The sequence below is a fragment of the Ornithodoros turicata genome, chromosome 1, assembly GCF_037126465.1.
Source record: "Ornithodoros turicata isolate Travis chromosome 1, ASM3712646v1, whole genome shotgun sequence".
NCBI classification, from domain to species: Eukaryota; Metazoa; Arthropoda; class Arachnida; order Ixodida; family Argasidae; genus Ornithodoros; species Ornithodoros turicata.
The window spans coordinates 29830101-29856781 of NC_088201.1; the positions used below are offsets into that span (position 1 = coordinate 29830101).

Sequence of the window (26681 nt, forward strand, 5' to 3'; positions counted from 1 at the left end):
TATGCAGTTCAATTTTTGCATGTAAATAGTCAAGAATGGAATAGTGTCTGTTGTGGAATAATGCAGGGATGCCCCAACATGTCAACTCACAGGAATAGCCATGTCAGTAGTGTAGCCAGAAAACTACATTGGGATGGGATCGAAAGGAGCTTGGGGAGGGAGATTTCTCCCAGTTTTTCCTTTCCCAAATGTAGGATAACCCCTCCCCGGTCTGCTCTGGTCGTCCAGTGCAGGCAGTGCGTGGCCAAAAATGGGCATGTACTGTGACATAACTCCGAAATATAGCCGAAAACGTGAAATAATCGCAAGGTGCGATTGCGTGATTCAGACGAAAAGTTGTAATAGCTCTGGGCGCGTTACTGCATTATATGGTTACGCAGTTGCACACAAGGTACCACCAGTACCACTGCGACCATCATTCCGATTAAAAGGAAATTGTCGCGGTGGTGACAGGTGACAGCATTAGAAACCGTACAACTAGCGAGACGTAGATGCTTTAGTAGCATGGTATGTACCTCGGACATTTGGTAGTTGGAGGAACATACGAAAATGTACTCGGAAGAAGAAGAAAAAAAAAGAAAAAGAAACGACGCTGTCACGTGACCCATGCGCACACCCCGTAGCATAATTCGAATTTCATTACGTGGTTACGGTTTCCTCCATCGGCAGGGTAGTTATCTTTGGCACCAATTAAAGCTGGCTGCAGCTTGCTGAGCAGAATAGCTGTGAAAATAATACGGACTGTAGCGCCCCCGTGAGACCGAAATACAGGGATGACGTCAGTGTCAGAATTTGCATTACCAGGCGAGGAGTAGGTGTTCTGGACTCTGTTGTGGTCTATTGTTTCAAAAGGATGTCATACGCTTACCTCTTTAAATACATCATCATAGGGGACACAGGTTAGTTCACACTAATCAGATTGCATTTCTGTCACCAGTTTGTACCATGAATGATACGTTTCTGTTGTGACGCGTTTCGCGACATTGCTTATTGCAGACAAAATGGCGACATGCTGTTCCTTGTCGGGTTTTGTATTTTTATTTTTTTTTAGTGTATACCCCTTTATTGTTTGTTCTTGTACCCCATATGTTAGGGTAAATGACTACACCTCCTATAACAAACAATTATCTGGTACGTCTGTTTGTGACCGAATTTATAGACGAAATATCCGCATACAGATGGTACGTAGGTGGCATTTTTCGCCCTCGGTTAGCCTGTGAGCACAGTTTTCAGGTGCTGGTTTAGCAGCTGCAACTTGGCTAGCGATGGTACCAAAGTCACTGCCGCCATCGTTTGGCTAAGACCTGTCGGCGTTGTTTGCTGCTGTTCTCGACGAAGTACGAATCACCGATGAGCAGCAGACCTTCTCTCCATTTGCAGCTGATAAATTGTGCGTTTGCATCGTGACACACACACAAATCCATTTTTACTGCTGGATGTGCTCTAGGGTGGATCACGACAACTGGTCTGATCCAGCGTGTGTTATTGTTGGTTTATTATCTGACTAAGTCTGTTATATTATGCTTGCAGGTGTTGGAAAGTCCTGCCTCTTGCTCCAGTTTACGGACAAACGTTTCCAACCAGTGCATGACCTCACGATAGGCAAGTTTTCTTTCTTTTTTTTTCTCTCTCTCTCCCTTAAATGACTGCGGTGTCTTGATGTTGAATTGTGTTTGTTCTATATTCTGTGGTATTTAACTGGAGTGTGTAATCAGAATCAAATTTAGACGGTTGGACTAGAACCTGCACTTCATCAGGTGATGATCACATCTGATAAGGTGCAGATTCGACACAAAAGCTTGTCATTAAAACTAAATGATCCTAACCATTTGAATTTTATTCTACTGCCTTATTCGTATACTTGAGTGCGTTTTTATATCTTGTCCATAAAGTATGTAACTAAAAGTGAGCAATGTGCCATTGTGCAGGCCTCATTTCACTTGGCCTATTCAGCTTCATGTGAAGGTAGAGTAACCAGTCCAATGAGGCACTTACTTTTGTCCTCAGAATAGTGCTAGATTCACCATGGTCCAGTTTAATAGTGAAATATGTCAATGACTTATGATTGACTGCTTTATGACTTTGTCCCTTAGGGTCTTGGTGGCTGTTTGTGTTATGGGGAGTTGGGGGAAAAGCTAAGCATCAATGAGCAAATCACACATTTTGGCCAAGGGACCATTTTCAAGTAGCATTTCAGACGCCATCAACGTGTCATCCGTTATCAGGAATATGCAAGACCACTGTGCTAATAGCTGTAAATTCGATTGCATGCTGTTACTGCTGTATTTCCCGGTGTATGGCATGCACCCATTCAAATTAGAGAAAATTGAAAAAAGTTTGGTGTATAACTCTCACCGATACATAAAGCACACCAACGTCATGCAATTCCCAGCTCTTTAATTTTGAGCAGGAAGTAGGCTCTGTATCGCCCTTATTATACAAGTATATAGACCAGTTTCCGCGGGTGACGTCACAAGGCCGGTGTGGGCAAAACAAATTAACAGAGAGTCCGGGACAATGAGAATAATGTGACACAGTTTGCCAGAAATTACAATTCGACAACACTTGAATCAATCTGCAATTACACACGGCAATCGGGAGTCGCGTTCGTGTGGTTGCCCACACAACAATGGCGTCTTTTGTTTGTAAACGGAAAGAGGCCTATAGTACAAGTACAACTATCATTTATTACCTATTGTTATTATAGCTTTATTTACCTACAAGGTACGGCCTCTACTTTAAAGTACAGGTCTGCCACCCAGGTGGTCATCTAGAGAAACACTAGTATTCCGAAGTCACCTTGGGTCCTTGACCCTCAGGTGACTCATGCGTGCTATGTCGCCCTCAGTTAAGAGCAATGCCACTGCGAGGGGAAGATCCATCCAGGACTAAAGAAGCCTACTGTCCTTTATTTGTTGAAGGTATACCCCATCATAACCGCCTAAGAGGCGCCGCACTGAACCCAGCGCGTGGCTATTCCTAGGCAAGTTGCCCGACATCCTCCTAAAAGTCTAGATTTTAGGGGGAAACTCTCCTATGTATAAAGCGCACAGGTAGATAACACACAGTGCCTCTTCGTGACACTTTTTTAAATGTATAACGCACGCAGTATACACCGGAACATACCGTAATTTGAAATTTCTGACCTCTCAAAACAGTTTGACAGAAACTTGTTGCTGCTTGAGAATATTATTTGCAGTAGCTGACATGTTTAAGTCTCTGTATTCCTGATTTGAAATTCTGCTGAATAACATCCACAATTAACCATTCATTTCTTTGCCATTTAAGAAATGAAATGAACTCTTTTATGTGAGATGTGAATGGAGTTTATACAATTGTTCTTTGTGTTTCTGATGCAACTCTTAACTTGGTAACAAATTCTACTCCAGTCTTTGGTGACTCAGAGGTGAAAGTGTTCACTCATCAAAAGGTGTTCGTTCTCGTCCATTTGCGTTCCCATCATGTCATGTCATTTGGACCAGACCAATTTAGTCATGGCCACGGCCTACTAGATTATAGCGACCATGTCATGTGCACTAGAGCACTGCAAAGAGCCGGGCTGGCCCGACACATGGGCCGAAATTGGCCCGAAATAAGTCATTTTGGCTGCAGGCTCGGATTCAATCAGAGAGTTCTCTGGTCTCGGTCGGGCCGAGCTTTTGTGGGCTATTCATTTGCATTATTTATCCTCAACATTTGTCTTGAAAACAAGGCAACCATGTATCTGGGTCCTCCCTCCGTCTTTCTGCTACAACGCTACAACACAGGCATCAAGTTATTCTCGACTTTGCCATGTTGAGCATCTCGCCATCGCTGCGGCATGCACCGTACACAGGCATGCTAGACTCGAGCCCATGTGTTGCTACAAGCACAAACCTCAAAGGTGCGCTTGCACCTTCGAAGTATGTGTGGAAGTATGTGTTTATGCTGTTTGCTATGTACAGTGTAGAATGGATCGCATTACACATCCACCTATGCAGCTGAGAGCCGGGCTTTCGGTAGCTGGGTCGGGCTCGTCCCCATTATTGCTGCAATATCATCTTCGATTGCTACAATATCTTGTACTGAAGTTATTTCAGGGTTTTCATACAATGAGTGCATGTCCCATAGGATGCAGGTTGCAAAAGTCGTACGTATCATCGTCATTCCACTGTTGCGTTGCTGGCATCTGCTACGACTGTGTCCGCTTCTGTGCATTCAAATTTCAACTTTCCAATTGTGATGAAGATCCCGCGGGCCGACGTATAGCACCCTAGAGGAACATGCGAACAGGAGTTGAGAATTATGACATGGACGCTATAATCTAGTAGGTCGTGGGTCATGGCATATGTAAGCGCGCCATGAGGTGTTGGGGATAATGTATGTAAGTGGCTTACGTCTGCTTTTCAGGAGTTGAGTTTGGTGCTCGTATGATAACTATCGATGGCAAACAGATAAAGCTGCAAATATGGGATACCGTGAGTAACTTTCCTTGTACAGCAATAATGACCTGAGAAAATTTTTTTTGTTCACATGGTTTTGCTTTCAGGCTGGGCAGGAAGCCTTTCGCTCAATCACAAGATCATACTATAGGGGTGCCGCTGGTGCCCTTCTTGTGTATGACATCACTCGGTAGGTCGTTAAATAATTATTTACAAATTTATAATGCTGCTGTTTTTGACTTGCTCATAAGTTAGTGATGCATGACATTCCACTGTGATGTACTGTGTTAAGTAACATATAAAAACATTGTGTTATAAATAGAGGTGAAGGCAGGTTACTGCAGATGTCTGCAAAGATTTGTGATTTGCATGTAGAAATTGTGTTGTTGCAGGTGTACCCACAATGCGGGTCAAAAAGGGATGTGCACGTACACAAGTATTAAACACAGATAAAGCTTTAATACTCAAGCAAGCAAATATCTACGGAGACAGCAATGCCACATAAATTTTGGAATTTCACCTAGTTTTCATTGAGAGAAATGACTGAAACAGGAAACTTTTTTTCATGTGTCCCATGTTCATTTGGCCTTTCACTGTAGCACCTGTGACCTTCATTGGAATAGCTGAGAGATTTATCATCAAACACTAAAGTGTAGTTCACTCCCCAAGCATCGATTTGTTGATTTCTGTTGCAGATGATAGTGTATTTTGAACTTTATCAGGTCCATGCATTAGTTTCCGGCCGCTCAAGCAGTATGATTTGTTTATCTGAAAGCAACGAGATACACGCAAGTAGGCGTTCCCGTTTCCCTGGCAGAAATGCGGCTTCCTATCGCCATCCTTAAAGGGACGGTCTCGTACCCCCTGCCCCTCTCATAAAGTGTACCATTCGATTGCCCTTTGTTGAAAATGGAATACTGCGAATTTACCCGACAAAACACGTCACAGTTATTAAATAATAGAATTAAATTGATAAAGATTGCAGAGCATGCCGCAGTCTATGTTGGCAACAATAAGAACAGCGACGTCGCCCTGCGGGAAAGTCCGTGATAGGATACAGAATCGTCTGCTTTTGCGCGCGCTAGTGCATTGGCGTGAGCAGACGACTTTCAGAAGGTACTGGGGACCGCGGCAAATCTCGTACATTTTCTTTCAGTTCTTAGGTGAAAAACGCGCATTCTAAGAAGTGTCAAACATGGTGGTTTAGAACAACTATGTTAATCCTCAGAGACAAACTAAAAGTTGCAGGACAACCCCACCCACAATCACAAATCTGAAGTCGCTGGCCATCCGCGCTCGCGGTCGTGTTGCAGCTCCGACCAAAAATATATTACGAGTGCTTCCATTACACTCCCCGTTGCACACTGATCATGTTTCGAAATGAAGTGTCGCTGATGACATACATGGAGAAGGAGTGTGTGTTTATTTAAAAAACGCATTAAATACTCGCGGAAAGAAAACATGTGACTTAGCTTCCACGTATCCAATTATGCGCCACATTATCGGAGACCCCACAGCCAATGCTCGGACTACATTCTCCGCTCTCGGAGATATATGCCTGAGTGTCCCCATTTCGAGAGCAAAGGGGATGACTCAACCCAAGGTGCTTCTGCAAGTTACAATTACCATGACAACGACGACGTACCTGCAGGCCGATGTCATGCGTGACGTATGCATGAGAGAAGCGCATGTTTCGTCGTCTGCTATTACGGCACGTTTGGACAAATTCCTCGAAAACGACTTGGTTATACCGAATGAAACTTTGACAGTTCTATGTGTACCGTACTCGCAGGGCTGGGCATAAATACACTTTTCGGGTATTTAAATATAAATACAAAATACTACATGTTTTCATGTATTTAAATACTGCCTATAAATACTTTATGGTGAAAGTAATGAAATACAAAATATAAACACATTAAGACAGTATTTAAATACTGTAACTGCTTACGTAAATACTTTGAGCCGTCCAGGCACACTATTCTTTTAAATTAGTGTATAAATGGAGCCGTCTGTGGATGCATGTCTGGTGCACACAACGCCCACGTATTTCTTTATTTTTCCGTGATGCAGTGTGACGATTTCAGCAACTTGCGTGGACCGACTTTCCACTGAATGGAAACAGAGTCATCGTTGTCCCCTGCCTGTCCTGTCCAGCCCCCCCCCCCCCCCCCCCTTTCTTTTTTTAATGATCCCACTTGACTATGATGATTTTGATCCCAGGATCTAAAAATTGCTATTTTCTAATTCAAAAACTTGACTTGACTTTTGTAACGAATCTAGGAGGGACACTTTCAACCACTTGACTCTCTGGCTGGAGGATGCACGCCAGCATTCCAATTCCAATATGGTGATTATGCTGATTGGGAACAAGAGGTGAGTTGGTCTGATGTCTCGTGCAATAAAGCTGCTAGGCTCAATATGTTGTCTAAAATCAGTTTTACGTGTTCCACTTCAAAGAACCAAGGTAGATTTATCACTGGTGGAAGGAAAGCAGTGGACACAACTGTAGTTATTTACAACATAACTCTTATGCCAGCATGTGCACCTTAACTATTTTGTTACCGCGCCCATAGAGCGTCTGTCATCTGTGATCGACGGGTTCCCAACCCACGCTACTCGGCCTCCAAAGCAGATATGGACAAGTGGTGAGATTTGGTGGATACTATAAACACTACAGAATGAGTTTTGTTTTAACTTTTAGCTTTTCCTCGTGGTGCTGATTTATGAAACTGACTCTGCGCCAAGGAGGCAGTGTGGAGATTTTATCTTTGTCGCAGCGCCGAGTTCTCGCAGTGGACCTCTTTCGCAAATGCGCAATACTTGCATTTGAAGCATAGTTGGGTTCGATTTCGTTTATTAGAACGCAAATAATGACTATGAAGGTGTCAGATAATCAGGTTTTTGTCCTGAATGTGTGGATATGTATAACCTGCACTTTTGCAGTTCTTCCTGTCTCAAAACTAACCGGGAGAATAGAAAAGCGGTGAAATAGCAACATGTGGTACAACAATGTCAAAAGGGCAATGGTGCAGGCCAGCTGGTACATAGTGAAGAAACGGAACCCGAGAAAGGGACAGAGGAGGGACGACGCGATATGTTCTCGAGAACGTGTCACACGCTGATCAAATTTCATCATTATCAATTTGATCATCATCATCTGTCTGCGTTATCGTTGTACTATTTGTATATTGGTACAGAGATGCTGATCATGCCTTAAGCCTTTCTGCTGAGGAATTCATTAACTGGATATCACAAAGAGAAAAACTCCTCATGCTTAAAAATGCACGTTGCTGTAGCTAACACTGTTTGTCATAATTGTGGAGTAATTATTGTTTGTCTCGCCCATATGTGTAAACTGTGTCTCTTTGTCCTTGAACTACGTATTGTAATTAGATAGCCATACTTTCTCTGCTTTGTAGTCATTCTTGCATATGAACTGTTGTGTATATATTCGGGGACAAAAATGGCAACATAGTGTGGGAGTTGCTGGATGTTCTGCAGTTGATCAAATGTTTTGTTTTTCCGGCTGTACTTTTGCATTGATCCCCAAGCGCACGGATGGATGTAGGTTTAGCAGGAGTACGCTACGGTCATTGTTGCCAGACGATACGTGTGAATACGGATATATCTTCTTTTGAAATTGAAAGGCAGAGCAGGGTTATTAGAATAGTTAAAGCCCCTAGGGCCAACTGTGATGTAAAACAGAAAACTGCATGCGTGCTTTGTTTGTAGATGTCTGGAATACAGCATTTAATATTGAAATGTACATATTGAATATAATATTGAAATTTATTATTGAACGTTATTAGCAGCACTTAATATTGAAATGTATTGAAATTTAATATTGAAAGTTTAATGTTGAAAGTTATTAGCGGAGGCACAAATGAATCAGAGGAAATGGGTGTGGCTGAGGTTAGGTCAGGTCAGCTGAGTGCGTATTCCATGTGTGGAGAGAGCCCATGTAGACTGTGCATCCGTTGTGACTGAGGTTAGGTTGGGTCTGGTGAACACGTATTCCATGTGTCGAGAGGGCCCACATAGACTGTGATCCGGCGTGACTAAGGTTAGGTTAGGTCTGGTGAACACGTATTCCATGTGTCGAGAGGGCCCACGTAGACTGTGATCCGGCGTGACTAAGCTTAGGTTAGGTCTGGTGAACACGTATTCCATGTGTCGAGAGGGCCTACGTAGACTGTGATCCGGCGTGACTGAGGTTGGGTCTGGTGGAACACGTATTCCATGTGTCAAGAGGGCCCACGTAGACTGTGATCCGGCGTGACTAAGGTTAGGTCTGGTGAACACGTATTCCATGTGTCGAGAGGGCCCACGTAGACTGTGATCCGGCGTCACTGAGGTTAGGTTAGGTCTGGTGAACACGTGTTCCATGTGTCGAGAGGGCCCACGTAGACTGTGATCCGGCGTGACTAATGTTAGGTTAGGTCTGGTGAACACGTATTCCATGTGTCGAGAGGGCCCACGTAGACTGTGATCTGGCGTGACTGAGGTTGGGTCTGGTGAACACGTATTCCATGTGTCGAGAGGGCCCACGTAGACTGTGATCTGGCGTGACTGAGGTTGGGTCTGGTGAACACGTATTCCATGTGTCGAGAGGGCCCACGTAGACTGTGATCCGGCGTGACTAATGTTAGGTTAGGTCTGGTGAACACGTATTCCATGTGTCGAGAGGGCCCATGTAGACTGTGATCCGGCGTGACTGGTTAGGTTAGGTCTGGTGAACACGTATTCCATGTGTCGAGAGGGTCCACGTAGACTGTGATCCGGCGTGACTGAGGTTAGGTCTGGTGAACACGTATTCCATGTGTCGAGAGGGCCCACGTAGACTGTGATCCGGCGTGACTAATGTTAGATTAGGTCTGGTGAACACGTATTCCATGTGTCGAGAGGGCCCACGTAGACTGTGATCTGGCGTGACTGAGGTTGGGTCTGGTGAACACGTATTCCATGTGTCGAGAGGGCCCACGTAGACTGTGATCTGGCGTGACTGAGGTTAGGTTAGGTCTGGTGAACACGTATTCCATGTGTCGAGAGGGCCCATGTAGACTGTGATCCGGCGTGACTGGTTAGGTTAGGTTAGGTCTGGTGAACACGTATTCCATGTGTCGAGAGGGCCCACGTAGACTGTGATCTGGCGTGACTGAGGTTAGGTCTGGTGAACACGTGTTCCATGTGTCGAGAGGGCCCACGTAGACTGTGATCCGGCGTGACTAATGTTAGATTAGGTCTGGTGAACACGTATTCCATGTGTCGAGAGGGCCCACGTAGACTGTGATCTGGCGTGACTGAGGTTGGGTCTGGTGAACACGTATTCCATGTGTCGAGAGGGCCCACGTAGACTGTGATCCGGCGTGACTGAGGTTAGGTCTGGTGAACACGTATTCCATGTGTCAAGAGGGCCCACGTAGACTGTGATCCGGCGTGACTGAGGTTGGGTCTGGTGAACACGTATTCCATGTGTCGAGAGGGCCCACGTAGACTGTGATCCGGCGTGACTGAGGTTAGGTCTGGTGAACACGTATTCCATGTGTCAAGAGGGCCCACGTAGACTGTGATCCGGCGTGACTGAGGTTGGGTCTGGTGAACACGTATTCCATGTGTCGAGAGGGCCCTATGTAGACTGTGATCCGGCGTGACTGAGGTTGGGTCTGGTGAATACGTATTCCATGTGTCGAGAGGGCCCATGTAGACTGTGATCCGGCGTGACTGAGGTTAGGTTAGGTCCGGTGAACACGTGTTCCATGTGTCGAGAGGGCCCACGTAGACTGTGATCCGGCGTGACTAATGTGAGGTTAGGTCTGGTGAACACGTATTCCATGTGTCGAGAGGGCCCACGTAGACTGTGATCTGGCGTGACTGAGGTTAGGTCTGGTGAACACGTATTCCATGTGTCGAGAGGGCCCACGTAGACTGTGATCCGGCGTCACTGAGGTTAGGTTAGGTCCGGTGAACACGTGTTCCATGTGTCGAGAGGGCCCACGTAGACTGTGATCCGGCGTGACTAATGTGAGGTTAGGTCTGGTGAACACGTATTCCATGTGTCGAGAGGGCCCACGTAGACTGTGATCTGGCGTGACTGAGGTTAGGTCTGGTGAACACGTATTCCATGTGTCAAGAGGGCCCACGTAGACTGTGATCCGGCGTGACTAAGGTTAGGTTAGGTCTGGTGAACACGTATTCCATGTGTCGAGAGGGCCCACGGAGACTGTGATCCGGCGTGACTGAGGTTAGGTCTGGTGAACACGTATTCCATGTGTCAAGAGGGCCCACGTAGACTGTGATCCGGCGTGACTGAGGTTAGGTCTGGTGAACACGTATTCCATGTGTCGAGAGGGCCCACGTAGACTGTGATCCGGCGTGACTAATGTTAGATTAGGTCTGGTGAACACGTATTCCATGTGTCGAGAGGGCCCACGTAGACTGTGATCCGGCGTGACTGAGGTTAGGTCTGGTGAACACGTATTCCATGTGTCAAGAGGGCCCACGTAGACTGTGATCCGGCGTGACTGAGGTTGGGTCTGGTGAACACGTATTCCATGTGTCGAGAGGGCCCTATGTAGACTGTAATCCGGCGTGACTAAGGTTAGGTTAGGTCTGGTGAACACGTATTCCATGTGTCGAGAGGGCCCACGGAGACTGTGATCCGGCGTGACTGAGGTTAGGTCTGGTGAACACGTATTCCATGTGTCAAGAGGGCCCACGTAGACTGTGATCCGGCGTGACTGTGGTTAGGTCTGGTGAACACGTATTCCATGTGTCAAGAGGGCCCACGTAGACTGTGATCTGGCGTGACTGAGGTTAGGTTAGGTCTGGTGAACACGTATTCCATGTGTCGAGAGGGCCCACGTAGACTGTGATCCGGCGTCACTGAGGTTAGGTTAGGTCTGGTGAACACGTGTTCCATGTGTCGAGAGGGCCCACGTAGACTGTGATCCGGCGTGACTAATGTTAGATTAGGTCTGGTGAACAGGTATTCCATGTGTCGAGAGGGCCCACGTAGACTGTGATCTGACGTGACTGAGGTTGGGTCTGGTGAACACGTATTCCATGTGTCGAGAGGGCCCACGTAGACTGTGATCCGGCGTGACTGAGGTTAGGTCTGGTGAACACGTATTCCATGTGTCAAGAGGGCCCACGTAGACTGTGATCCGGCGTGACTGAGGTTGGGTCTGGTGAACACGTATTCCATGTGTCGAGAGGGCCCACGTAGACTGTGATCTGGCGTGACTGAGGTTAGGTTAGGTCTGGTGAACACGTATTCCATGTGTCGAGAGGGCCCATGTAGACTGTGATCCGGCGTGACTGGTTAGGTTAGGTCTGGTGAACACGTATTCCATGTGTCGAGAGGGCCCACGTAGACTGTGATCCGGCGTCACTGAGGTTAGGTTAGGTCTGGTGAACACGTATTCCATGTGTCGAGAGGGCCCACGGAGACTGTGATCCGGCGTGACTGAGGTTAGGTCTGGTGAACACGTATTCCATGTGTCAAGAGGGCCCACGTAGACTGTGATCCGGTGTGACTAATGTTAGGTTAGGTCTGGTGAACACGTATTCCATGTGTCAAGAGGGCCCACGTAGACTGTGATCCGGCGTGACTGAGGTTGGGTTAGGTCTGGTGAACACGTGTTCCATGTGTCGAGAGGGCCCACGTAGACTGTGATCCGGCGTGACTGAGGTTAGGTCTGGTGAACACGTATTCCATGTGTCGAGAGGGCCCACGTAGACTGTGATCCGGCGTGACTGAGGTTGGGTCTGGTGAACACGTATTCCATGTGTCGAGAGGGCCCTATTTAGACTGTGATCCGGCGTGACTGAGGTTAGGTCTGGTGAACACGTATTCCATGTGTCGAGAGGGCCCACGTAGACTGTGATCCGGCGTGACTAATGTTAGATTAGGTCTGGTGAACACGTATTCCATGTGTCGAGAGGGCCCACGTAGACTGTGATCCGGCGTGACTGGTTAGGTTAGGTCTGGTGAACACGTATTCCATGTGTCGAGAGGGCCCACGTAGACTGTGATCAGGCGTCACTGAGGTTAGGTTAGGTCTGGTGAACACGTGTTCCATGTGTCGAGAGGGCCCATGTAGACTGTGATCCGGCGTGACTGGTTAGGTTAGGTCTGGTGAACACGTATTCCATGTGTCGAGAGGGCCCACGTAGACTGTGATCCGGCGTCACTGAGGTTAGGTTAGGTCTGGTGAACACGTGTTCCATGTGTCGAGAGGGCCCACGTAGACTGTGATCCGGCGTGACTAATGTTAGGTTAGGTCTGGTGAACACGTATTCCATGTGTCGAGAGGGCCCACGTAGACTGTGATCTGGCGTGACTGAGGTTAGGTCTGGTGAACACGTATTCCATGTGTCGAGAGGGCCCACGTAGACTGTGATCTGGCGTGACTGAGGTTGGGTCTGGTGAACACATATTCCATGTGTCAAGAGGGCCCACGTAGACTGTGATCCGGCGTGACTGAGGTTCGGTTAGGTCTGGTGAACACGTATTCCATGTGTCGAGAGGGCCCATGTAGACTGTGATCCGGCGTGACTGGTTAGGTTAGGTCTGGTGAACACGTGTTCCATGTGTCGAGAGGGCCCACGTAGACTGTGATCCGGTGTGACTAATGTTAGGTTAGGTCTGGTGAACACGTATTCCATGTGTCAAGAGGGCCCACGTAGACTGTGATCCGGCGTGACTGAGGTTAGGTCTGGTGAACAGTATTCCATGTGTCGAGAGGGCCCACGTAGACTGTGATCTGGCGTGACTGAGGTTAGGTTAGGTCTGGTGAACACGTATTCCATGTGTCGAGAGGGCCCACGTAGACTGTGATCTGGGGTGACTGAGGTTAGGTTAGGTCTGGTGAACACGTATTCCATGTGTCGAGAGGGCCCATGTAGACTGTGATCCGGCGTGACTGGTTAGGTTAGGTCTGGTGAACACGTATTCCATGTGTCGAGAGGGCCCACGTAGACTGTGATCCGGCGTCACTGAGGTTAGGTTAGGTCTGGTGAACACGTGTTCCATGTGTCGAGAGGGCCCACGTAGACTGTGATCCGGCGTGACTAATGTTAGATTAGGTCTGGTGAACACGTATTCCATGTGTCGAGAGGGCCCACGTAGACTGTGATCTGGCGTGACTGAGGTTGGGTCTGGTGAACACGTATTCCATGTGTCGAGAGGGCCCACGTAGACTGTGATCCGGCGTGACTGAGGTTAGGTCTGGTGAACACGTATTCCATGTGTCAAGAGGGCCCACGTAGACTGTGATCCGGCGTGACTGAGGTTGGGTCTGGTGAACACGTATTCCATGTGTCGAGAGGGCCCACGTAGACTGTGATCTGGCGTGACTGAGGTTAGGTTAGGTCTGGTGAACACGTATTCCATGTGTCGAGAGGGCCCATGTAGACTGTGATCCGGCGTGACTGGTTAGGTTAGGTCTGGTGAACACGTATTCCATGTGTCGAGAGGGCCCATGTAGACTGTGATTCGTCATGACTGAGGTTAGGTTAGGTTTTTGCGTATTTCACACGTTGGAGAGTCAGTCAGTTTGCGAAGAATGTGCTCAAGTCAAGACTGACCAAGGTTGGGTTAGGTTTTTATGTATCTCACACGTTGAAAGAGTGGCTTTAGGGTGACCGTTTCGCCCTAATTGGGGCTCATCAGTGCGGTGCAGGGTAGTACCCAACCGCATACGATCACCCGAAAGGGGTCCGTCAAATATGTACAAGTATTTACAATATGTACAGTGTCACTTCTAGGCTTCAGTGTGATGTCCAGGTGTGTACAGGCGCTTAATGTCACTGAGCATCCTGTCGAAAGGGTCTTCATGTTTGTTTGTACAGTACAACCTCCAGAGGTATTCGGTGAGGTGGTGTGCCATGTTGTCGCTGGTCACTCCTCCTGTGGCAAGCCTGTGTCGGAGTGGCCTCCATTGTGACTCGATGTGGTGTGTGGTCACACCGGTGTCTGGGTCCACAAACTGGTAGTGATGATTGACAGTCATATGCTGGAAGCCTTCAGCGGATAGTCCACAGTAGCCATTCCAGCAGTCAGTGTATATTGTGGTCCCCTTTTCCACATTGGCATAGATGAGGGCAAGGAGCGTGTTGTTGTCCCTTTTGTTGTCAGGACAAATGGTAAGTCGGAGCTCCTTTGTGTCCACATCGATAAGGCCCAGGATCCAGGTCCCTTCCACAACACGACCACGTTGGTATTTGCGTCGGCCTATTCTGCATTCGTCGATTTCTACGACGTGGCTTGTGCCTCCGATTTTTTCTCTGTGTACATCTGAAAGGGAGTCAGTACACACTTCCCTGCAGTCCAAATACCAGTCCGTGACTGTCGCCTTGGACATGGTACTGTCCAGGGATGCTTCTTTTACTGCTCGCCGGAAGGTCATTTTTGTTGCGAAGCACTAGGTGAGTACCAGTACTTGCTCCGGCGCCGATCGAATGTTCTCAAACCAGGTCCCGATAGTGGTGGACTGGCAAAATTCCGGGTGGTTGCGGCGGCACCGAAAGCGACCGAAAGTGCGCTGGCACAGCTTTGACACTAGTTGGTGGCCACAATGGGGGCACATCATGGTGGTAGGGACCAATCCTTTGTCGTAAATCCATGTCACTGTTTTTTCAGTGTCCGTAAGTATTCGTCCGAGAGTGAAGAGGTTCATGACGGACATTTGCGGAGCTTCTCGAGATGTGTCGTCTGCTTTACTATCGCTATGGGTAGAAATGTTATAAAAGTGTGATTTTCTGTGAAATATTGCTGTTGTTTTGTGTAATATATGTTGATTTAGTGGTTACGATGTAAAATACGTCCCAAAAATACGAAGTTTTTAGATAATTAACTCGAAAATTTTCCTTTTCCTTTTCTTTTCTATACTTTTCCTTTTCTCCCCGATAGTGGCGCTGAAGTAGTGAGGAAGGGGTGAGAAATAGATGCCTGGATTACTGTTGTTTGGTCTGCAAGGTCTGCAACGTTGAAGAATAAATTTTAAAAATCCACAAAGTAATTTTGCCTTGAAAAATAAGGATTTTACCATTAGCCTCCACGCATGGTGTTTTTGTGGTTTTGTTGCTATTTTTTCTCTCTGGAAGCCGTGGTATCGACGCTAAAGCTTTTCCGTTTTTCCTGACTTGGTCTGTGTTGCATATGTGACATGAACACAGTTACCTAGCTGTTATGGGTTACTTTCCAACGTTCTTCGAACTAAAGGAGCTTTAGAAAATATGACTGCTTACGTCGTCGTCGTGGCAGACCCGGTTTTTGTATTTCGTGGCATCTCGTCTGTGGTACAGACAGTGGTAGCTCATTTGAATGCTTTCCCTCTCTGTGCTTGTTAGTGGAGAGAATGTGAACGGGTCTTGAGGTAGAGGCATTTGTTGTGGTATGTGCCTATATAACTGGTCTTGCAAAGTGGTTTAGTTTACTTCATCTCTATGTTCAGCACTGAAATTGATGTTTCATAATATAATATGCTCACTATTGTCCTCTAGCGATTTGGAGACCAGGCGGGAAGTGAAAATAGAGGAAGGGGAGGCATTTGCTCGGGAGCATGGCCTGATCTTCATGGAGACATCAGCCAAGACAGCAGCCAACGTGGAGGAGGCATTCATAAATACGGCTAAGGAGATTTATGAGAAGATTCAAGAAGGAGTCTTTGATATCCACAATGAGGTTTGACACCTTACTCTTTGATGAGCAATTTGTACAAAAATGGTTTGCTTTACAAATTCTCTATGGTGTCAGATTGCAAGGGTGAGCAGTTGAGCAAAGTATTTTAAGACCTTGTGGCGAATTATATTTACAGCGGAGCTCATTTAAGGTCTTCAATGTAACGATAACTCAGATATTGCGAACAAATTGCTGGTTCCCGTCAGCTCACCCATTGAGGTATGTGTAAACACGACATCAATATAACGATCGCCATGAAAGCATTTGCTCACGTATGGCGATCAGAGTTTTCCCGGGGGCCAGTAAAATGCAGGAAAATCAAGAAGCAAGATTCCATTTTTTAACTGAAAACAAATTAAGGTGGCACTTTCAACAGCCTAAGCCTCCGTGAGCATTAAAGTGAGAACGCAGTATGTTTATCTGTGCATAACTGATAGGGATTAGATGTGCGCGTACAAGGTGCGTGGCTTTGAAGGGGTTTCTGAGAAGAAGAGGTTTCTCGCTCTCAAGTTGCGCTTCCGGGACACGTTTTGATGAGCAAAACAAATGGCTTGACTCGAAGTTGCACGTGCTTGACAGATTTTGAGCTGGTGCAAAACCTTGTTGCGAAGTGCCATGCCTTCCAAAATATGAGTTGGCACACAATTTGCGTGTCACCATCGAAACACTCGCCGTCGAATTATACGTGGGCAGGGCGCTTTCTAATGGACAATGTAGTTCCGATAGTGATGACAACTACAGCACTGCATGACAAGCAGTCGACGAAATCATCAATCTCAAAAGGCGTGGAGCCTCACATGATATTGGTGGTTATGTTCTCCTTGGAAAAGTGTCAATTTACAGGTAGAAAAAATGTTTTTGCATGCTCAACAAACACGCATGTTCAGCAGCATTCAACTTGTGCCGTTCTACTTAGTTGACGCAGTCCCGACTGGCGATTTTGTGATATGTAACATGTTTCGTGATATTTCTCATATATAACTATAACTTTGGTATAACTATATGATTTCGCCTTCCCGTCAATATTGTTATAAACAAGCTTGACTACTCCGTAAGCGTAGAAATATTTGCAGTGCCTGTGAGAGCTATTGTCTTTGTAGCTATAGATTCCTAGGACAGCAGTCAGCTATTTGCACATTTATTGGGAGCTTCCTGGTTTGAAGGTTAAAGTGTGTCCAGTGTCTCTAGGGTTCGGGCAGTGGGTGGTGTCCTAGCTATATGTTCCCAATCCTCGGTCTAGTTGCACTAATAAAAAGCTGGATTATACAGATTCTGTTTGAAATGTAAATTAAATCTTAGTAATGCTGAATGACAATATTCCTGAATGTTGCTACATAAACTGCACAGTAGACTGTTTCGCTTAATGGCCAAGGTACTCGGTGTGTGGAGCAGCCGAGGAGCCATTCCACTTATAATGATCTGCAAATTGTATTTTCTCGGATTTGTTAAGTCCTATTCTCGTGTTGATGGCAACTTAAAGGACCTCTGCAAGCTTGTGGCGTCCAGCTTTAGTTTATAAACGCGGTCATGGGTAGTCTGCTCAACGATAGACAACGCTGCGTCTGCAGCCTGGACTTAAGGTTCGTGAACTAAACGTGCTCACATACGTTTGGGTTACCAGACACAAACAGGTGTGTAAACAGTGGTAACGAAAATCTGGTTCCATTCCTAATTCTTCACTCAAATTTTTGAGAGAGAGCGTCCTTCTGTTCAGGGGCCATAGGTCCTTGGGCCGCAGAAGCTCAGATTGTGTTTGAAACCCCTTGCTGTAGAAGGTGGCAAGCTAAAAGATAATGCGAGCCATGTATTCCTAGGTGAACATGACTTTTACCAATGTTAATTTTGGGTAGATTGTAATGGGCACAGGAAGAAACAATGCATACAGATCTGGTGTCTACTGTTCACCGCTCCTGTGTCTGTGGTGGTGTAGGATTGCTCTGTATTGTGCTCTCTCTCAAATTGGCGAAGCATATGCCACGCTTAGCCAGCAGTTGCACACGCTTCCGAGCATAACTAGCTGTTCTGTGAACAGCAGTTAAATGGACTGACATGAGCTCCCCTTTTCTGTGCCGAACATATTTCATTCTAGCTTCATGTGGGAACAAAATTTGCAGTGTGACACATGGAACTATACCAGAAGCAACGTGCATTCAGATATGTAGTTTATTAGCTGTTGAAATCCTTGCTACTTCTTTAGAGACTTTGTGACTCTTTCTTGATTGCTTAGCAAATTTTAATGCAATCAATCTGGCTTTTTTCTGAGGTTGCTCAAACTGATGCACAGGCGTTAGAAATTTTTCAGGTGTCTGTCAACATGCTGTCGGGTAAGCCTTGGGACTCTGAATAGCGGAGTGTCATGCAGGTGTAGAATATTTGTGGTCTTAACAATTTGATCACAGAGCATTGAAATCGAAGTTTAGTGAGACTTGTAAGCGTTGGCATTAGAGCAAGTATGTAACGCCGGCTAGTAACATTCCTGTGAATTTATCCAGCTATGGTGTTGAATGCTGATGAGGCCTGCTGGTCTAGTGGCTGACCAAAGATCTTTTGAGCTTTAATCCCTCAGTATTAGCAGAGTATGGACCTCCAATGCATCACACGCTCACTAATTCCGCTGCAATATTGCCAATGGCATGACTAAACTGTGCTTCATGTTTGTAAGATGACCCAATTGTACCACCATCTGTTGTTTTATCATAGACCTTGCAGTTGAAGTAAGTGAGATAGGATGGAAAGCACCAAGTTAGACAGGAAGCTTAGGAAGCTTTGTATTGCTGTGTGAAATTCAAATGCAAAAGAGAGTGCATGCATGCTGTTTTGACTGTGTGGCCTATGAGGGGCATTGATAGTTAGCGAGTAATTGTCTAGTGTGTATGTATTCGTAAACAATAGAGCACTTTTGATTTCCAATTTATTAATTTTTGTATTTCATGGCATATTATTAACCAAAAGTGGCACAGACAATGGAATAGCCTGGCTTCCTGTTTGTTTTTTCAGGCAAATGGAATTAAGATTGGACCACAGCATTCCCCTACCAATCCTAGTATGCCTGCCAGTGGCCCTGGGTCCAGCTCCAGCAGTGGCTGCTGCTGAGCAGAAATGGCTTCATAGTGCTGACAAAGCAAGGAGAAGCAGCAGTGCTTTTTGCCGCACTACCCTATGTGTGTACGGAAGGCACAAGTGTCAACCTGTGCTGTTTACTTGTATGTACACAACATAAAAATGCTCTTGTCTCATGCAAGTTTTGCACTTGTGTCTGAAGTTCGTAGTGAGGATGTTTATTTCTTTTCCCACGTTTTTTGTGTTCTGTGTGCGTGAGTTAAATGAAGGAAGACTTGCACTCATTTTGGGTGCATTGCCAGAAAGGGCATTTGCCTGTACGTATACACACATCAGTGCAAAATGCTTGATATATTGTGTGCATATATCCATGTTTCCTGTACCCGGGGTGTCTAACAGGGGTAAACCATGATTTTCTATTTTGATTTCCTGTGGCTATAGAGTGCCTCTGTTATTTCTATGAGTGTTCTGTTTTATTAGATTCAGTTGTGTCACGCCATGTAGTCAGTGTGCTTCCTTTAGCGTCTTCATGGTGTAATCCTAGTCAGACACATTCCCAGGCTTCTGCATTGATTGACACCACCAAGAACTGTTCGAGTTCTAACTGTGTAGTGAGAATAAATTGAGAGCTTGGGATAGTATTTGAAATCGCATTGCTGCTGCTGCTGCTGCTTTTATTTTTCATTCTTAATGTTATACAGTGGGAATGCACCAGAAAAGTGCATAGTATTTATATATATATATATACATATACATATATATATAGTGTACTTGTGTAAATATCTCTCTGGTTATCATATATGGTTTTGTGTACCACTACCAGCTAGGGATGGGCAGTGTTCAAAATCTGTAAAATATACGGTAGGTAAATTGAGAAAAATGATCAAAAGATACCCTTCTGTTGGTTATACTGCAAAGTGGTCACTGGAGGGAATTTGTGCCATGATAGCATTTGTTAGCAATTGTTAGGGAATGTTCTACCAGGGAGTTCTCGAATTGATTAACAGGTTCTACATAATTAGGCTAAGATAAATTATATGGTAAGCCCAATTTCTGAAAGCGAATTTAGGCTAGCAAATCGGCATGAAACATGTGATGGCAGGCTACATCCAACAACCACAGTTAGGTGACAAGGAAAACAACTGCACACACTCAAGCAGCCTTTTTTCCCCCTAGATACAGATGAGTTCTTTGCTGCTAGCAATTATGAGTTGCAAGTACGTTAGAGGTTTCTGGTGTAAATTTTTAGTACCTTTGATAGCATACTTTTTTAAGCAAGATGTCCATCATTGAATGCTGTTGCAAAAGTAGTGACCTTGCTTGAGAGGCATGAACCAGTGGGGCAAGAGGAATAAGTGACCACCTTGTCACCGGGTTTGTGCAGAATGCATTCCTGTTTAATTTAATAAGGGCATTGTATGGGCACTGTTCAGGACTGTGGGATCATGTGCATCGCAGTCCAACCTCGGTCTTAGTCACTCTGGGACGGCTTAGGTGAAGGGGAGGACACATTTTGTGATGACTGGTTCGAGTGCCTCTTTCAGAAGCCACTTACTTTTCTTGTACAAAATCATATCATTGTCGTCAATCATTCCATGGCTCAAGTGGAGCTCATTACTGTTGCTAACAAACAACAACAAACAAATGTAACTAAATTACGTGGAGAAAAGACAAGGCAAGGTGTAGGCTAGCTGGTGAAGCATGATGATGGAGGAATACCCCGAGACATGGAATGAAGAACAGAACTAAATTAATTGACGATGATGTTGGGGGAACAAAGAATTCGCAAGAAAGTGAATGCATTGTAACTACATAAGCATCTTGGCAGTGTCTGCTGTACACATAATGTAACCTTTCTATCTTTTCTTATTCTGTTATTTTTGCACATGAGTTGATTCTGAAGTGTTTGACAATACCTTTGCAGAAGGAAACTAGTTTCATGGGGTGTTGTCTTTTATGTACATCTAATGGAAGGATATCACTATTACAAACACCCTGTACATTCAAATTCTAGTTTCAAATGTTTTTATTGCTCTTCTTACGTGCTGGACTTCTTTTCATGAGAGTCGATCTTCAGACGGCATTTAGGTAATGTGAACGTAAAAGTAATATGCTAGTGAGATTGTGTACAATTTAATGTGTGTAGCATGGATTGGCAACAGGACAGCAGCTAATTTGATTTCTGGTTTGTCTTATTCTGTGTCTCCATCTATTCCAAAACTCAGGGATGTGCCACCCACGTCTACATAATATGAGGCTATACTAAATCATTTAAGCGATGACGGGAACGATGGAGGGATGAGGGTCAGCCAGTTTCCCCTCAAAATGTCAGCACTAAATTTTTACCGGCACTTGTGTTTTTGGTGCGTAGTATTTGCTCTTTGCACGAATTAACCCAGTATTAAATTACTAATTCTTCATTGTACTGTGTAAATTCTTAAATGCACTGCTACATTTAAAGAATTTATGCCCATCCCAGTTGTAAGCTAACATCTACATTCTTGAATTAGATAGAAGTGGTTGTGGATGTTTCTCTTTGTGTGTGCATTCTGCAGTCTAAATGCATCTTGGAGCACAGCAGCCAGACTTGAAAAGTGGCATTTTGTATTTGTATTTGATATGTGGGACGTGTGGACAAGACCTTTATTTACTGATGTACAAATAAATAGCTTCAATCAATATTAGCGTGTGTCATTAATTATGTGTCTTCCAGCTTTTATATGTTCTCCCTGTAAGATGACAAGCTTCAGTCGTGTCATTTGCAAGGAAAATTGGGGGAGGGGTTTAATTTTTCACCTTAGCTTTTGTAAAGTCTTTGAGTGAAGCAAGAGCAACTGGGGTACTTATTCAGATGCTCTGTGTTTCAAATCCTCCACATATGGATGTACTATTCTCAAAGTTAGTCATTTGTACACGCATAGCTGTGGGTTCCCTGCACTGGCGCGTTTGCCCAAATTTCGCTTCGAGCGCAAGTCGTGGCGGATTCTGGCTACTTTGCAGACTTGTTTGACATACTGAAATGCACACTGTAATCTGCATATGCCCAGCATATGTAGGGTGTCCAAGCTAATGTGCACCAGGGTCTAAAAAAATGTGGTGCGTCGTAAGCGAATGAAAACTGAAGAGTATTGTGATCTGCCTCATGTTCTAATCGCCTGTATTTTTTCATGGTGGTGCATGCTAACTTTTTAATTATTCGTCTTAGGGCAGAGATGTGAATTGGAAAGTTGTAGAGCGTGTTGAGAAACACCCATCGTAATTGTTTCCTACTGACTGCAGTGTATGCCTTGCGTGGAATTTTTTTTTTTTTTCCTGGTCTCGGCTTTAAGACAAATAATCAAGAAGTTAGCTAATTGATTAATCAGCCACCATGAAAAAATACAAGCAATTGAAATACGCGACTCCTCACAATATTCTGCTGCATTCATTTGCTTATGACGCACAGTGTTCTTTTTAAGACCGCGGTGCAAGTTAGCTTGGAAGCCCGGTAGATGTATTGGTCTCCAAAATTACTTATATCTACACTCATACGTGTAGGTTCCCTGTGATGACGTATTTGCCCAAATTCTGCTCTAAGTTGGCCACTTTGCATTTGCGTATCAGAATGGTATCTGGCTTTTGAAGTCTAGAAGTATAATTTCTCAAATTTATTGTTTCTGCAAGCTTCTCTGGAGGTTCCCTGTGCAAGCTCGTTTCTCCCAATTTTCTCACAGGGTACGTGTATGCGTTGCTGCTACTGTAGTCCCATATGGAAGGAAGACAATTGTTCGTATACGCTTCTAATTTGGTGAACTGGTTTATTTTATAGCTTATTCGATAAATCCGTGAAGTAGCGTTCATAGTAACATAATACATGGCGCCCCTATGGGTGCGTTCGCGGTGGGCTTCACCTAACGCCTCGATGTATCAGGTGAAGCTTGCTCTACATTTTTGGGGCGGTTTCTTAGGAATGCGCCTTTTACGATATCGCATTTGAAAGCAGGGACTGAAAACAGAACGGAACCGAATACCGCTTGGAACCCAGATTTATTCAATTTTCGTAACCGCAATTCACCATCGGCAATTAGCCGTAACGTGAACCGAAAAATGTGACTTAGTTACCGGTTCATATGAATCGGTTCAAGCGTGAACGCGAACAACTTTAGATGCGGTATTTGTATCGCTTTACAACTTTTATTAGTGGTGTAGTACGTGCTTCTGTTAAAGTAGATCTCTTAGTCATGTGTTTTTCATTCAGAAGTTGTGTAGACAGCATACCATATCCAGCGATTTATCGAGACCCTACACCCCCTAACACGCCCCCCAAATGTTCAGTGACACCCCCCCTAACTTTTTCACATGTGTACCCCCTACAGGGGGTGCCATTGCGATTTCAGCTTTAGACACATGTCGGTAATGATATGATAAGCTGTAACGACGTAACTATAATGACCCCCCCCCCCCCTATTTTTTCCAACACCCCTCCGTGCTTGTGATGCTAGATAAACCACATCTTATGCGTTTGCACTGGGATGGGCCGACCGAATGCGCGAATCCTCGAACTCTAGGCAGGGATTCGAGATTCGCGAATCCGAATCCCTGTGCCCAGAACGGCGAATCGAATCTTTCGAATCCTCCAACCACGTTCGTTTGTTTCTTTTTAAAACTGGCGCCTCCGGAGTTCGCAGAAAGCCTGATTATCCTGATCCAGGGCGCGCCAGAACCACAGCATAAAGCTCCGACATTACAAGTTTAAAAGTAGCATGGTTTTGCTTTTGATTGTTTCTTAGTTCTATGGCAAGAATTCAGACACGAGAGTTTATGTATTTCCTGTAGTCGATGAACAAGTAAAATACATTTAAGAAGTAGTATATGGGTGCGTTTTCTCCTGAAAGTGAACTATTATTTAATTTGTTTTTCATTAAACAAATATATCAAATTCTGCTTCAAATCGCTTTTCAGTATAAGTACCTACCCATGGAATTTCCATTCCTTGCAGTAGCTGTTGAAGCATACCATTAAAAAAATAATTTTGGTTCCAAATTTTCACGCGACACGACCATAGGGTTTATATGTGCCCCCAGTGCATTCGCGAAGTCAGGGTTGAAGCCTGTGGCTGGACTAGTTTACTTAGGGCTGAGCCCGATATTACTCTCACAGCATTTCGTAAAAGCAGCACTGATATACCTTTATTCGCTTTTGCACTTGTCATGCCCGCGAAATGTTCGCTAGTTAAATCAGTCAGCTGCACAACTATTCAAGATATTTTTTCGAAGTAAGTGAACGACCAATAAATGCCTTCCATAAACGAACTTTCTTCATGCCACCAACCTCTCGACCAGCCTCTAAGGCCCCCTTTTGTGTCTGTGGATTTTTTTTTTTTTCTTTCTTTTTTTAAACGAATAGCAAGTCGGCCTGTGCCTGACTAAGGTTTCACTCTTTCTCTTTTCAATAAGCATATCCCCCCCAATAAATGCTCGTGCTCTGCCTTTGTCGATAATATCACTTGAGTCGTACATTGCTTCTATGCTTGTGCACATTTATAAACTATATTACTATTAAAGAGCTACAGTAATGCGCGTTGTTGAAAACATGACGCAGAAACTTGATGTTCCCGGGTCGAAGATAAAAAAATAAAAAAAAGATAAAAAAATAAACTGCGTAATTATCTATCTTTCGTAACAAATCCTAAATATCTACGGTTAACAATATACCGTTAAAAATGAACTGTTCAAAATCTACTCTGTTTGATTCGTCGCTGTAGTCACGTGGCATGGCCGCAAACGAAGTGTCGTTGTCCGCTCTGAAAAATAGTTCTCAACTTACCGACTTCCATTCCGCCCACTGATCTCTATCTAAAGGCTGGATCGCGTATGGGAGAGGGGCTCGTGGGAGAGAGGCACGCATTCGGGCCGCCATGTTGGTGGGCCCTAAAACGCTGCGTGTGCCCATTGGAAACAATGGGAGGCAACAGAGATTGTGAGTATTTATTGCGCTACAGGCGTTGATCATTGTTTGTCGTCACGCGATTTTGTAAGGTGCCAGTATACTGATGTATCCTAACAGTGTTTCGCAGGTGCCCTGCATTTCGATTCTTAATAACGTTATGTTTTGCATTCCGAAACTAGACCGTCACTGCAGTGCAGCGCTGGGAATTGTACTACAGCACGTTTCCCAGCCAATATTTCAATAAGAAACGATGTGAGCTTAACAACAACCATGTATATAATATCCTGTGCTGCGTTCTGGACAAAAATTGTTCCACAAAGAACGGTCCCAGAAGGGATACCCGCATGGTAGAAAGAAATCGCCCCGTAGAATCACAGCCGTTGTTTCAAACAGGCGTATGCGTTTAATTTGATTGATATCAAGCAAGAAAGGGTCTTTTAGTGAACGACAGTGGTGTCTTCGATGTAATGCCTCGCAAATATGAACACACCGAAGCATCCCAAACAATTACTGCACGCAATTAGATTACGCTTAGGCCAGTTAATCTAGGTGTTGATGTAAGCTTAATAAAGTTATTTAGTAAGTGGTAACACCTCCTTGAGACACAAGACTTATATCCTTTTGAAGTACAGCACTTCTTTTTTCTTCTTCCTTCATTTGCTCTGATTATTTGCAGGTGAAATTGAATGTCCTTCTCGCGTACTCACATGCTTTTGCTGAATAGAACTGCAGCGTGAACAAAGCTGCGTAAGGATGGGGGCCTGCCATCCACTGCTGACTTTGTCATGCTAGTTATGTGGAGCACCTTGCAAAAAATGCAGCTGCACATCTGAAACTCCAATCATTATCATCGTCATCTAAAAGGGAATGTGGTAGCACTGCTGTGAAACCAGGCACGATTTCTGAAAACCCTCTATGGCACTTTCCGCAGTTTGCACACTTTTCTTCAGCGTCAGTCTCTCTCATAGGAGTCAGTTAACAGTGACTCCCATCTTACATTTTCATGTGCGAGGGCTCTCTTGCACTACACATGTACGGTTTCCCAACTGCAACATGACGATTTGGAGCTTGAAACTGGAGCCCTGGTGTTCCCTGTGTATGAAATGATACCAACTGAATCTTGTCAAACGTGATGTTTAGTGGAAGATGGCTTTCTTGGTTGTGCATTCTGAGTGACAAAGATTAACACGATATGCTTTTGTAAAGATAAGTGATGTTATGCTCTATGAATAAAGAAAATATACATTTTTCAAGTTCAACATTTATTCTGGCATATACACATTTCAAGATACAATGAATGCGCAGGGAAGTGACAAAACAATACATTTATTGTTTTGTGACCTCCCTGCAATGACAATATATATCACAGAAATGACAATGTACAGGTACACTATGTAAATTTGTTGCACCCAATTTTCATACATGCTGAATTTTAAATTTTTGTTTTGCTGCCTATGTGTTCAGTGTATTACAAATTGCGTAATGCAAACAACACTTTGTTAATTTCAAGCTTTTTGCTCCCATCCAAGATATTCCTGTCCTGAAAGAACCGCCCCTTCGACACCATAAATATTCAGTAGGCTTCA

At 44.8% G+C, this 26681-nt stretch overlaps 1 protein-coding gene across 1 annotated transcript; it reads left to right on the forward strand.

The window, feature by feature from the left end:
- Positions 1-638: 638 nt before the first annotated feature.
- Positions 639-21848, forward strand: LOC135377825 (ras-related protein Rab-2). Its single transcript, XM_064610528.1, has 7 exons — positions 639-899; positions 1531-1602; positions 4390-4457; positions 4529-4611; positions 6705-6797; positions 15930-16110; positions 19105-21848. The coding sequence occupies exons 1-7, from the start codon at positions 854-856 to the stop codon at positions 19198-19200; spliced, it is 639 nt and encodes a 212-aa protein (XP_064466598.1). The 5' UTR covers positions 639-853; the 3' UTR covers positions 19201-21848.
- Positions 21849-26681: the final 4833 nt, after the last annotated feature.

Excerpts from the sequence above, each read along its gene's own strand:
- LOC135377825 (XM_064610528.1), top strand. The coding sequence starts at position 854 with ATGTCATACGCTTACCTCTTTAAATACATCATCATAGGGGACACAG. Across the intron at positions 6,798-15,929 it reads ATGCTGATTGGGAACAAGAG|CGATTTGGAGACCAGGCGGG; the intron begins GTGAGTTGGTCT and ends ATTGTCCTCTAG. Across the intron at positions 16,111-19,104 it reads TCTTTGATATCCACAATGAG|GCAAATGGAATTAAGATTGG; the intron begins GTTTGACACCTT and ends TTGTTTTTTCAG.